This window comes from Dermacentor andersoni, chromosome 3, assembly GCF_023375885.2.
Source record: "Dermacentor andersoni chromosome 3, qqDerAnde1_hic_scaffold, whole genome shotgun sequence".
Taxonomy (NCBI): domain Eukaryota; kingdom Metazoa; phylum Arthropoda; class Arachnida; order Ixodida; family Ixodidae; genus Dermacentor; species Dermacentor andersoni.
This window is the reverse complement of record NC_092816.1, coordinates 212,160,998-212,174,427: the sequence shown is the minus strand read 5'-3', so window position 1 is coordinate 212,174,427 and position 13,430 is coordinate 212,160,998. Positions and strand designations below refer to the sequence as shown.

Here is a 13,430-nt window from a genome sequence, read left to right as displayed (position 1 = left end):
GCATGTCCGAATTTTCGGAGTCCGAAAAATCAGTTGGTGACTGTATACATTTTGAACATAGGGGCTATATGCAATAATCCTGCAAGCGTATAAGCTCTGTATGCACAAAATTTATTTATACACATAGGAAAACATTAGCCCTAGTAAACCACCACGCCCTCGTGAACCGCTGCATGGCACTCCAGAGCACGATGCCAAGGTCCACTGCCGACCGTCTTCATGCACAAAACTCCACTTTCTGTGCAGCCGCCGGCCATTAATTCTATTGTTGGATCCTGCCTGAACAATGTTGACACCCTGCAGATAAGAACTGTGATGTTTAGAACATGCTGGATATACTTGGATCAATGTGTGGCAGCGATGAAACGGTCTGAGAAGAAAGCTAAAATCACCGGCGCATACCTGTTGACGTTCCGGGACGGTTTGATGCACTTCCGCCATCTACACTAAAGTCTGACGAATCGAAGTCATCTTCCAAGTCTTTGCTGCTTCGCCATTTCTGTGGAGCAGCGGCACGCGACGTCGATGCCATCTTCAAAACTACAAGTGCTCATCACCCATACTGTGATGGCGCTTTAAAGATCCCACGTGGTAGAAAAGAGAAACAGAACAATGAAACCTATAAAATAGTTTCTCTTTAACCCATTAGATGGTGCTAGCTGTCCAGAAGCGCTCAGAGCGGCAAAATCTGAATTTGTAACCATCGATAATGTGCTATTGATGGGAATAGGCACGGTCATGAAAGTGTTAAACTCTGGCCATCCTGCCCATCAGTGTTGTAGAAGTTGGGTCTCGCCAATTTGGATTAGTTTGGATAGGACACACGTACGCTGGCCAGCATGCTATTACTCCTGGCTAGACACCTTGGCAGACATCGCTTTGCAGTAAGCTATTGACAGTGCTTCAAGATGCGGAAGTTGGATGTGCCTGCTGCCTGCTTGCCAGTCAAGTTGCTGCTGGACACAGCCAGTCCACAGCATGTAGCATGGCCAGGCTGGAGCACATGGGCATGCGCTCAAGTCCTGTCATGCACAAAGCAAATGCTATGCATATGCTCAACAATTGCAGTTAGCGGCGGTCTGCTACATAGCATAGCTATTGCAGCCATCGCGGGGTGCCGTAATGAGCTCACTCACTGAGCACACTATGGCTAGCTGAGGACAACCACATTTGGCACGTTGTAGATGCCAAAACCGGAAATAATGGCGTCTACGTGAGCATACAAAATCAAATTTGAACTGCACGCCATGATCACGTTTAGTAGGCGGAGCTTCGTGGGCACGCTCTGCTCTGTCGCGTAGCCTTCACAGTGCAAGGCATTGAAGTGGGACCACTGCGAAGGGGATCACAGATGGGTCTCGATAGCCAGTAACTCCGCTTCTGCTGCACAGATTGAAGTATTTCTTGCTGCAAAATATTTCTGAAGTAGTCTATTTTAACTTCAACTGCATTTTTCTACTTCAATGAAAAGTGCCTCGGGCCTCTTTAACATCAAACATTTGCTGCACAGTGGATGTGATGAGATGTTTTAATGTTTCAGTGTGTTTTTACTTTGCGTCCGCTCTGGGGAGTCGCGGAGTCGCCTTACGCCATCTGAAGTAGAAACAATAAAATACTCGCACGTGCAACATGCCACAGAAGTAGATGCAACACCCGCTAGGGTAAACTGGCATGGTAACCCCCTATAAGGAAACTGTCTCTATGTGATGCAAACCAGTAGCAAAGTGTGTCAATGCACTAGCTTGCAGAAAAGAAAGGTTGGCAAGGTCTTTCTTTTTTTTTTTTTTTCTTCGGAGCTATGCATATGTCTGTGGCATCAGGCTGTTGGGTTGGGCAACCTAGTTTCAAAGCCCACCATTGAAGACCTGATTTCTTTATTATTATTATTATTGAGGGTACCCAGCAGGACACACAACGAAAGTCTGGAATAAATCCTAATGTTTTGCATAGATATGCGTGCACAGCTGACATGCACAGAATGCAGCAGTGAATTGATGTGCCTGGGTCACCAAAATTTCTGTCTATTGGGGAAGCTAGCTGTTAAAGTTGCATTTTGAATTGGACAACATAGAGATGTTCACGCAAACATCCATGCACATTTTAATGCAACATAATCATGACAATTCAGTTGCGTTGCTATAATATTAGAATTGTGATTTGGTCACTATTTACAGACTTCGTGGTAGACATATGGCAGAAAGAGCCATTTGGCATGCTTCCTCACATTTGACCTTGTACACACATTCTTGAAGTAAAAGCTTTTATGCAAATTACACCATTGCATAAGCTGCACCTCTGTTTATTAAGCCAAGATGGTGAAGCATGACTGTGCATGCCTGTGTGTTAGCACAGTGCAGTCGGCTACCAGGATGCTTGGCCCCAGGGTGCCACATGTAACTGTGCCAAGAGAGTTGGACACTAATGCCTATTGGCAAGCATTGTCGTACCAATTTCAACTATAGTCCACGCATGCACAGCAGAAAAGTTGTAAGGCCATTCAACCTCTAGCTGACTTTGATGAAAGACGTCTTCCTGAGTGAGTTGGGGGTTACGATAGGGTATATGAATTATATAACTCTTTCTGAAAGGTCCACAGCATCTCAAAGGACAACATCCGCATCTTCAATCTGAGATACAGCATCTCAATGACAGCGTCTCAAAAGCTGTCACGAGGGAACAATGCAAGGACGCTCCCCTTACCACCGGTACCAGTACTACAGGTACCGATGTCACTGATACCGCTGGTAAAGCACAATGGTGCCACCGGTATGAGCTCAGATTTTTAGGCTTCACATACCCACTGGAGTACCACTGGAGTGCTTTAGACTACACTTCCCTAGGGATCGACCCACATTTTTAGATGAACTATCTCCAAGATCGGCCTGCAAAGAGGGTAGAAATACACAAACCCAATACGGAAAAGTGGGTATAACTTGTCAAAAAAATGCACTGTCTTTCCTGGAGAAGTAATGTTGCCATTTAGTGAAAGACATCGAAGATCTAGATATCTAGTTCACTCATGCACAGTTGAAAAGTTTGGATTCTTCAGGTAGCAGTGCTAGGAATAAGGTATTTGCACAATTCTAGCATGCAACGTTTCGAATAAAAGGTGCGTTCAAATCTGCATGTGCGTTAAGATCGTAACTAATTCCACTCAAAATCAAAAAGCAAACTGATTCTTACTAAATAAAAACGTTCAGTGCAAGGCAGCTAGCCACATTGCCATCGAATGTGTCGTCTGAAAAAAGCGACACTTAGAGATGGCGCAAGGTGGCTGCGTGGTTCGGGGAATGCTCTCCCACAAACGGTGGTTGTACGAGCCTTCAAGAAGTGTGGCACTTCTAATGTATTAAGGGGGGAGGCTACCCTTGAGACCGAACTTTTTTATTTTTTAAGATATCCAGATGAAACTTTCAGGGTACGTTCACACCACGGAACTATGAGGAACTGCAAAGTTTCATGAAGATACGCTTATTAGTTCCAGAGTTATTGAGGTCTAACTAGGTGATTCATGTATATGCGTGAGGAAGAGCCTGGAGAAATGCCAGCACATCGTAGGAAGGTGAAATTCACTGTGATGATTCCTTGATAGATATCCCAGGGGGCTAAAGAGCCCTTTTCTTTAATTTCCCCTCCAAAAAATTTTAAGACAACATTGAATTTGATGTAGCCAGTAATGACCACATTAATCAAAAATTAATTGCTTATTATAAATTAACTGCACCAGCTTTCAAAAAAAGAAGCCTGTTACCCCCTGGCAAAGTCATTCAGGAACATAATAAAAAAAACGGCATACAAATCTGAAGAGCGGTTCTTGAGATATCGCCTTCCCCAGCACCACTACTAGCGAAAAAATCCATTCCGAGAAAACAGGCCTTAAAGTTGAACACGTGTTTTTTTATTAGAAAGCTCCTGCGGAGCTTCTAATTAGCTCGATCTTGCGGCTCCAGGCACATCAGTATGTCGGATTTTCGACTGGCGACAGCCGAAAGCACAGTTCCGCCGCTGAAAAGCGTCTACGCAGTCGGCACTCGCTACGGAAGATCGGAAGTTCGATGCTCGTACAAGACGCATATCGCGCTCCCGCGCACTGAACATCTGCACTGTCTTGGGCTTTGCCGGCATCGCGTGCAGCGAACTAGCGAAAAAAAATAAAGCTGAGCAAATAATCTAAAAGATAGCGCAAGGCGATGAGCAGCTCGCAAGCTCATGTTTAAGCGGTCGGAGCATGGGGCAACAACGACGCGAGCGCGGCGGGCGCGCCATCAAAGGGAGCAGCCGCCGCCGCCCTCGCAGCAGCCAATGGCAGGCGCGCTCTCGCCCGCGAGATTTGAGCAGCCGCCGCCGCCCGCGCAGCAGCCAATGGCGGGCGCGCTTTAGCCCGCGGGATTTGAACGCGCTGCTCCGGCCAATCAGCGCTCCGCATCACATCGCGGGAAAACGCCAATAGCGCCTCAACCGCGCCGACGATGCCATTTTGCAAGGCGGCAAAATAAAGACAAAGAATTCGCGGTCAAAACGACACCAATATGGCGCGGGCAGGCCGCATGGGCCGGGAATGGCGCGCGCGCGAAGTTTGACTTCATTTCGGCATTTGCGCGTGTTTTGTGGGCCGCGGTGGCCTCAAAAGTAGCGTTTTTTTGGTACTTTACGGTTGAATTAGGCGCTGATAATTACAGAACAGGTAGTTTATGAGACATACAACCCAAAAATAAGGTTTTTCAAAAATCGACTTTCTCGCGATTTTTCGGTTTTCAAGGGCCGCGTCCCCCCTTAAGTGTAACTGGAGATGACTTTCTGTGGTCGGCAGAGAGCGAGGAGGAGGTGTGATTGGACTCCAATAGCGACTAGCCGCTAAAATGAAGCTGTGTGTGTGTGTCTGTGTGTCTTTGTGTGTTCTATAAAATGGTTCAAGAAAGTGCGCGTCGACTCAGGTTTCGTTACTCGATGTGTTCAGTAGAATCAGCACAAAGTTATTATTTTTTAAACATTTGGGCGGTAGTATGTGTTACAATCTTTGACGTGGTAGAATCATGTAAATACGGTAACTTTTTTACTCTGGTGGTGTTTTTCTGCCCAGTCCCTATTTTTGACTGTGTGCATGACTGTACAAATCAGTTGTGCAACAAGCAATAGACCGCACTGAGCAATGGAGCAAAATGTGACATGTTAAAGGAAGAGAGCAGCTTGAATTAGACAGCAGATGCGTGCGTGGCTGATTTAGTTCAGATTGAGCGAAAGAAGTCCAGGTGGGCAGATCAAGTGAGGTCTGCAACAGACATGTAGTGGTCTATTAGAGAAAACATAGTGGATGCCAAGGAGATGGAAGATTAGAGATTAGAGAATTTTATCAGGACAGAGTTGGCTCACGACCGATGAGCACATAACTCGAGATGCTAGGGGCAGCCTTTTTCCTGCGAGAGATTGGCTGATGACTGTGACATTAAAGGAGACAGCCATTAGGTGACTTCAAATGCCCTTTTTGCTGCACAGCACAGGTATAGCATTGCACTAACATAGTGGACATAGTATGGGATGACAGAGCCACATGTGATCAGAAGTGTGGTTTTTACCATTTCCAGAAGGTCAGTAGCATGGCCGTTGCACTCATTTGCCACATTGTTATCTTACTGGGTGGGGATTTCTGAATGCTGCATAGCTTTCATGTCCAGTCATGGGCCACATGGCATGCTGCCCATAAATCGACCCTTGTGGAATTTGGTCAGTTGAAATTGGTTGCTGTCGTTTCTATGCTGTTTAAAGAAAGCATTGCCACAAATGCTGCTACGGAGTGTTTTTAGTACTTTTGAACATACAGTAAAACAGACATGCACACACACATACATTATATTGTAGTATTAAGACACACTGGTAGAAACTCCTGAAAAGGCCTGTGACCTTACTTTGGTAAATATGGTAGTTGATGAGTGCACAGCACATTGTAAGACAATGTCTTGCATCTGTGTGTATCAGGAAAAAAAAAACCTTCAATGTTCACCTATATCATAAAGGAAGTACCATTAAAAGTTGTTCACAGCTATAAATAATGGAGTAATTTTCATAGACTTAAAATGGTATAAACATGCAGCATATAGTACTCCATCTAAGGCCTTTTCCGCTCCTTGCTCACAAAAACGGTCAATCCAGACTGCTTCACCATGTAAAACTACTAGCATATACAGTCGAAACCACGATAATGATATCCAAAGGCAATGAAATGCTTGCTGTAACGAAATATTTTTGGATTCCTGGTGAATGCATTTCGGGTCTCGCAACAATATAACTTTTTTTTTACAACAATCCCTCATTTATGAAATTTTCTGAAAGGACAGTCCGCAGGCAATCTACTCACATAACACTGTGTCCAAAAACTGATGAAACGCATTCCTTAAATTGCGTAAACTACCACCACAGCACTTTGCAACAGGCGACATCGATGATGATGATGGTGATAATAATGGTTTGCCCGTCGCAACAGGTGACTGTTAGTGTCCGGACCAAAAATGCAATATTAGCATATCTAATTGCTAAAAGAAATACACAAACCGGAGCTGACCTCACAGTGGGCATATTCTATAATCCTGCATGCCATCACAGCATGTGCTAATGCCAGCTTGGCATGCTGACTCATACCCACTGACTAGCCAGATCGACATCCACATGGGAAGGCTCGTACAACCCCAATGACGATACTGCTCTGTGTACCACCTCACATGGTGGTGTGCGTGCAGCATCGTTGCTGTGTGTGGCTGGCGCATCTGCTGTTTGTGCACGGCAATCAGACTGCCTGCTTTGTCAGCCTGCTAGGATGCTGCCTCCAGCAAAAAATCAGAAATTTATTATGCTACAGGATATGGCTGCAGTTATTACCCAGGTCGAAAAGGGCAGAAAGAAAATGGAGATTGCCGATGAATTTGTAATTGCGTGCAGTTTGACGTTTACAATTTTGAAGACCACCACAGCTTTATTGTATGCTTCTCCTAGTTGTACAATGAACTGATTTGGGAAATTTGCACTGTTGGATGTAGTTCCAGCTTCATCATTTATGCTTCCGGTCGCTATCTGTCCAACAGGAAACATGTAGTCAAGTAGCTCCCGCTTACCAATACGAACTTATTGGTCAAATAGATGTCATTAGGCCTTTAGGTGTCAATACAAACCTATCGGTCCAATAGGTAACAAATAGATGTCTCCTATCGCACCTTATCGGTACCAATGCACTCTACTCATTCAATAGGCAACAAATAAATGTTGCCTATTGGACCCTATTGACACCAATAGAATCTAAATTAACCCCATACAGTTCCAATACATTTCTAATAGAACCTATATGACTGCTCTGTTAAGCCAGTGAAAAATTTTGTTGGTATTTTTGCTGGGGCTGGCGTCATTTTCTTTTTGTGCTTCATGAGCTGCCACAATTCATGCTTTCAGATGTTACCATATTATCTCACATATAATACTAGTCCAAGTATGATACTAGGGGCTATTTTGGGGCAGCAATACAGAAAAGAAAGTTTTGTCGGTGTATAACATCACTAAAAATAAGTACTTCGGTTTGGGGTCATTTTGGTCATATAAAACCAAAATGCTCTAAACATTCTGAAATTTCAGTACCCAAATAAAATACGAGAAAGAAATGTGCCAAAATATTATTCTTGGTGGCGACTTTAACTTTCCCCATATTAAATGGGAAAACTTTCAACTGCAAAACAATTCCTCGTCTCTTATTTCCACAGCATTTTGCGAGCTGATAAAAGCCAACTCTCTGTTCCAGTTTGTTGAGCGCTCAACAAGGTTAGGATCAGCTAATGAAAGCATAATTGATCTGTTCCTCTGTAACGATCGATATCTTGTGTCCAGCGTCACCGTAATTCCCGGTATAAGCGACCACGAAGTCGTTACTGCAAAACTAACGTGTACTGCTATGCGCCGAAAAAGCCCACCGCCACGGAAGGTGTTCTTTTATAATAAAGCAGATTACTCATCGCTATCTCTGGAACTTGACGGCTTTCTACCTGAATTTCGTCGACACACCTCAAACATCGACGTTAATTCTGCCTGGTGTTTGTTTAAAGCTAAGCTATTGTCATTAGTTCAAGTTTACGTCCCATCACGCATCGTATCGTCCCGACGGCAAACTGATAAGCCATGGATGAACCACAACCTTCGATCAATTATTAACAGAAGGCACCGATTATATCACAAATATTGCGCATGCCCGGATTCCGACACGTATCTTAAGATGAAAGACCTAAGCAAGACTATCAACAAAGAAATGAGGAACGCTGAGGCTACATACCTGTGCACATTAGGTGATAAAATAAAATCTAATCCGAAAGATATCTGGAAGTATGTCAAAAGTAAAGGGAACAACAATGTAACTGTGCCTGATACTATAGATGACGTAAATTACGGTGATGACGTAACCAGCAAAACTGAGCACTTCAATCACTACTTCCAATCAATATTTTCCGGCACTGCTGCTATTGTGAAAGACTTACCAATTCCTACCGACTTCGAACAAATGGAAAACATAGACATAACAGAACAGGGAGTTGCTTCACTGCTCAAGAACGTTGAAGTTAGCTCCGCATCTGGTCCTGACCACATTCCAAACTATGTCTTAAAGAACTGTGCTGCATCCGTTGCCCCATTTCTAGTAATTCTTTTTCAGGCATCTATCGAAGAGGGGTCCCTGCCTAAAGATTGGAAAAGTGGTAACGTAGTACCTGTATTCAAAGGCGGCGACAAGACAAAGACAAAAAATTACAGACCTATTTCACTAATTAGCGTCTCATGTAAGCTACTAGAGCATATAATTTATACCAACTTAACGAGTCACTTACAGAGCAACGGATTCTTTTGCCCCACGCAACATGGGTTTCGCCGGGGATTCTCATGTGACACTCAGCTAATCGAATTCACCCATGATATCGCATCATCAATAAATAACGGACACCAGGTTGACTGCGTATTTCTGGATTTTCATAAAGCTTTTGATTCTGTTGCACATAACCTTCTACTCACAAAACTGTCTGCCATCGAAATTCCAGCATCACTGATGAAATGGCTTGAGGCGTATCTTACTGGTAGAAAGCAGCGCGTTGTCCTTGAAGGACTGACCTCATCAGAGACTGAAGTCTTATCGGGCGTTCCACAGGGGTCCGTCTTGGGCCCACTGTTATTTCTAATATTCATAAATGACATAGGAACGTATCTTTCTAGTCACATACGCCTGTATGCTGATGATTGTTGCATATATCGCACCATTATGTCCCCTGCCGATTCAAGTATCTTACAAAATGACCTTCTAACAGTGTCCACGTGGTGCGACAGCTGGAGCATGAAATTAAACTCTGCCAAGTGCAATGTCATTCGCTTCACTAACAAGAGGGTACCACTTGTTAAAAATTACTTTCTAAACAGTGAACCATTGATCGAGGTAACTAGTTACAAGTACTTAGGCGTTGTCTTTACAAATAATCTTTCTTGGAATGACCATATAGAGAGCGTGGCGTTAAAGGCTAGTCTTATGTTAAATTTTCTAAAACGTAATTTCTGGAGAGCCCCCCATAAGGTAAAGGAAACGCTTTATTTAACAAACGTTCGTCCGATGTTAGAGTACGGCAGCTCTGCCTGGGACCCAGAGACAAACACAGCCATTAACCAACTGGAACGAATACAAAAACGCGCCGCCCGGTTCGTTACTGCCAACTATGATTTCACTCACAGCTCATCACAAATACATGTTAACTTGGGATGGCCACTTCTCGAGAACCGACGGAAATATTTGCGGCTTAAACTTTTCTTCAATATTTACACAGGCAAGACTGGTTTGTGCAGTGACATATACATAAAGAACCCAAGCTACATATCGCCTAGAACAGATCATCCGCTAAAGGTGCAAGAGTATAAATGCCGTATCAACCTATATAAGCATTCATTCTTTCCAAAAACTGTACATGATTGGAATAAACTGCCGCTCGAAATTGTTACAGCAACGCCATCTGTGTTCGAAACTTTGTTGTCGAAACATTTATATCTTTAGTTCTAAAATGTGTTTAGCTTCGGACAGAATAGGAGATTAACCTTTCCTGTACGCGGCTTTTTGCCTTACTTGCTGTTCTTTTTTTTTTCATTACTTTATTATAATTATTATTAATATCATTGCGTCGTATTATGTACTAAAGTGTACTTATATTGTATTTCATAATAACCTCTAGTGTAATGTTGTGTTAAGTACTGTGTTTTCAATATCAATATTTTGTTGTATTGTGTATGAGATCTATCCTTTTGTAACATCAATTATCTGTATTTCCATAATTTGTATACTCCTTCCCCCTACTCTAATGCCCAACATTGGGCGCTGTAGGTATGTAAGTAAATAAATAAAGTAAATAAACAGACTTGTACAATATGTTGGATTTTTTGGTAGTCCAGAAAGAATTTGTTCCAGCTGCTTTGTTGTCCTGAGATGCATTTCTTGCTGTGTTCCACGTCCTCTCTTAACATTTGTTCTTTTTACTGGCACACCAGTACTTTAAGATATTTACCCTTTTTCCCGCACCCAGGTTTGGCTTCGGGCTTCCCACGTCTCGTGCTTATGCCGAGTACCTTGGTGGTACGCTGTCCTTCGAGACGCTCCAGGGCATCGGCACTGACGTCTACCTACGCCTGCGCCATATCGACGGCAAATGCGAGAGCTTCCGTATCTGAGGGTCTTCTTCCAGTGGTGAGCAGGTCGTCAAGACGATGCCACCGCCTGCGGCCTTCATCCAGGGAATGGCAGCCTCTAGTGGCTCCATTTACCACTTTTTTCCACACCCTTTTGCTCTGGGACTTTCATCTCGCGATTTTCAAGCAGTGTTTTCTTTCGTCCTTAATCCAAGTGTGGAGCCAACTGCAAAAAAATTCAGTTTGTGGAAAGTGCTTTCACTGGGCTGCATGAAGTGGTGTGCTGAGAAGACTGAGCTGGAAGTCGTGGACAAGTGCTGGTGACTTCTAGTCAAGGAGTGTGGTGTGAGGTTCTGTTCCTCGCATAGACTTGTAGGAGAATAGTGACGGTTTTCAAAGCCCGCAAATTTACTCAGCTGGGTGACGAGAGGCCTCGGTGCCTTACAGAACATGTGCATAAGAGTGGCTTTCGATTAGTTTGCTTTTGTTTGCTGGAAATGTTGGGCTAATCACTCACTGTACAGTGCATCATAGCTGTTTTATTGTTGAAAAATATGTTTACTGCACACAATCAGACCTGTTTATAATTATTATTTTTTTTAACCAGGTAGATCAACTGCTGTGCAAGTGCAGTCATGTAAAATTTTGACGAAGATGAGGGTTTAAATTTTGAATAGCATTATATTGTTCATTAATGCCACTCAGCCGGCTCCTTGCAGTGTGGGCGTTGGTGGGAGCATGGTTGGACAAAAGGTGCAGGTACTATTTCATTGCTTGTAAATAAATGCAATTTTGTTGCGATTGCAGTAGTGTTTCCTGATGCCTCGTATATTCTCATTTATTTTGTTTTTCTTGTCACTCTGCCTCCACTGTTAGGACACCACTTGAAATGTGCTGCTTTGAGGAATGTGAGAAAGAAGCCTTGTTTACCTCTGTTCTTTCGTGTTGTTTGGGTGCATGAAGGCCTAAAGAGCTTTCATGCTTTTTTGTGCTGCTAAACTTGAGAGGCCGCTTGTAAACTGCAGTCTGCTAGAAGGTAACTAATGCAAGCTACACATTCTTTTGCTGCACATTTCTTAGCACCACAGATGTATCCATGTACACGCGTCACGCTTTAATGACGTTTTGATGAACAGCTAGGAGTTATGCAGAGGCGTGGCTCTATCAGTTTTGTGAAGGTTGTAAACACCGTGTGTGTGCACGTGCTCTGTCGCCTCCTACTCGGATGCGCTGCTGTAACTGTCACATGTGATGGCCACATAGCTAAATGGCTCAGATGTGTGCTGCATGTCGTCGTGGGGTGCTTTGCGAAACGTGCCATCAACCGCCAGAGCTGGAAAGGTCCCTGCCATTGGAGCTACAGACAACTGAGGTGGTTGCCAACTTGTTTTGGATGTTTATCTCCACGTGTCAAAAGGTTGCACAATTGTGTCTCCCCTTTCATCACTTATTTCCACCTCACGACTTTCTTGCTGTCTGTCATTGCAGTTTTTATTTAGGCTCACTGGGAGGGTCAATTAGATCTAGGCCAATCACCGCTTCATAACTGAGGAAAAGACCAGTAGCAGGTGTGTTGCCTCTAATGTTTTACACAAGGGGGCTTAACAGCCTGTGCCAGTTAACTTTGTAAGCGCCTGCCCCACGGTCATGTGTCACAAAGATGTCTTTATGCAGACCACAGAGGCAACACCCTTATGATGTTCTGGAGAGTGGCCCTTGTTTGCTCTTCACCCACTCTTGCTTAGTCAACTGTGCTGTGAAGTGGTGCAAGCATCAAGTTGTCGTTACATGCTCGGCAGTTAGTTTGACATTTCGTTTGCCTCTCAGCTACTACAGCTGGAGTACGAATGAAGCAGACAGCAGCCACACGTAATGTTTTTCTTTTTTCTTATCTTGCATTATGATTTTGAGTGTGGCGGCACCTTTCTGGAAATTTTTGGGGGCCAGAATTGCACAGGTCATTAAACTTGTGCAAATGCTTGTGCAGTGTAGCAACATGTGGGTGCGAGGCTGAAGAGTGTGGCTTAGGTGATGCAATAAATTGACCTGTTGTTGCTTTTGGTTCATTGTTTTTTGGTTCGCTGTTTGCTGCTCGTGGTCATGCAATGTTAAAGAAGTATCAATACAAAATTATCTTTTTTTTCTGTAATGGATAGCTGTGGACAGACTGTGATGTGGTATGAATTAGACTCGTGTCCTTTGAGAGTACAAGAAATAATTATCGCTCTTTAATGTGACCACTTTACAACACTTGTCAAGTACAGTGCAGCTTTGAAAGCTGAAATAGGTGGCTATCTCCATTCCTGGAATATCAAGTTGCAGTCGCATGATACTGCATGTCATTGATGCGTGCGTCAATACACTGCCACCGCTAGCTGTGTCTGTCGAGAATGTGACAGGATAGAGGATACAAGGTGTGACAGACCCCTTGTGTTCTCAGAAACGTAATAGCAGAGGACCATGCTTTACCAATGCTGAATGCCAGAAAGTGCAGAATAGATCGAGATTTTAGGGGTAAAGAATATTATTTTAAATATTACGGGAACATGGATTTTTGGCAGCCATATCTCAATGACACAGTTGCTGTGTGTCATGTTGTCTGGCCTTCAACTTCTGCGCTGGGCTGACTGGCATGCATGCAGTGTTGCCAGCCTCCTGCATGAATAACTGCTAAGAATGGTTTAGAAAAATTCTTACGACACACAAAAAATTCAAGCTTTGTGTTTGATTGCTTTTCTTGAGACGACTTTTTG

At 43.7% G+C, this 13,430-nt stretch overlaps 1 protein-coding gene across 1 annotated transcript in view; it reads left to right on the top strand.

Annotated features, from left to right (window-relative positions):
- Nucleotides 1-12,743, top strand: part of LOC126524323 (branched-chain alpha-ketoacid dehydrogenase kinase-like) — a 117,347-nt gene extending 104,604 nt beyond the window's left edge. Inside the window, exon 11 of the mRNA XM_050172658.3 lies at nucleotides 10,575-12,743. Coding sequence (XP_050028615.1) covers nucleotides 10,575-10,719 — 145 coding nt within the window. The 3' untranslated portion in view covers nucleotides 10,720-12,743. The remainder of the gene's footprint in view (nucleotides 1-10,574) is intronic.
- The last annotated feature ends 687 nt before the right edge of the window (nucleotides 12,744-13,430 follow it).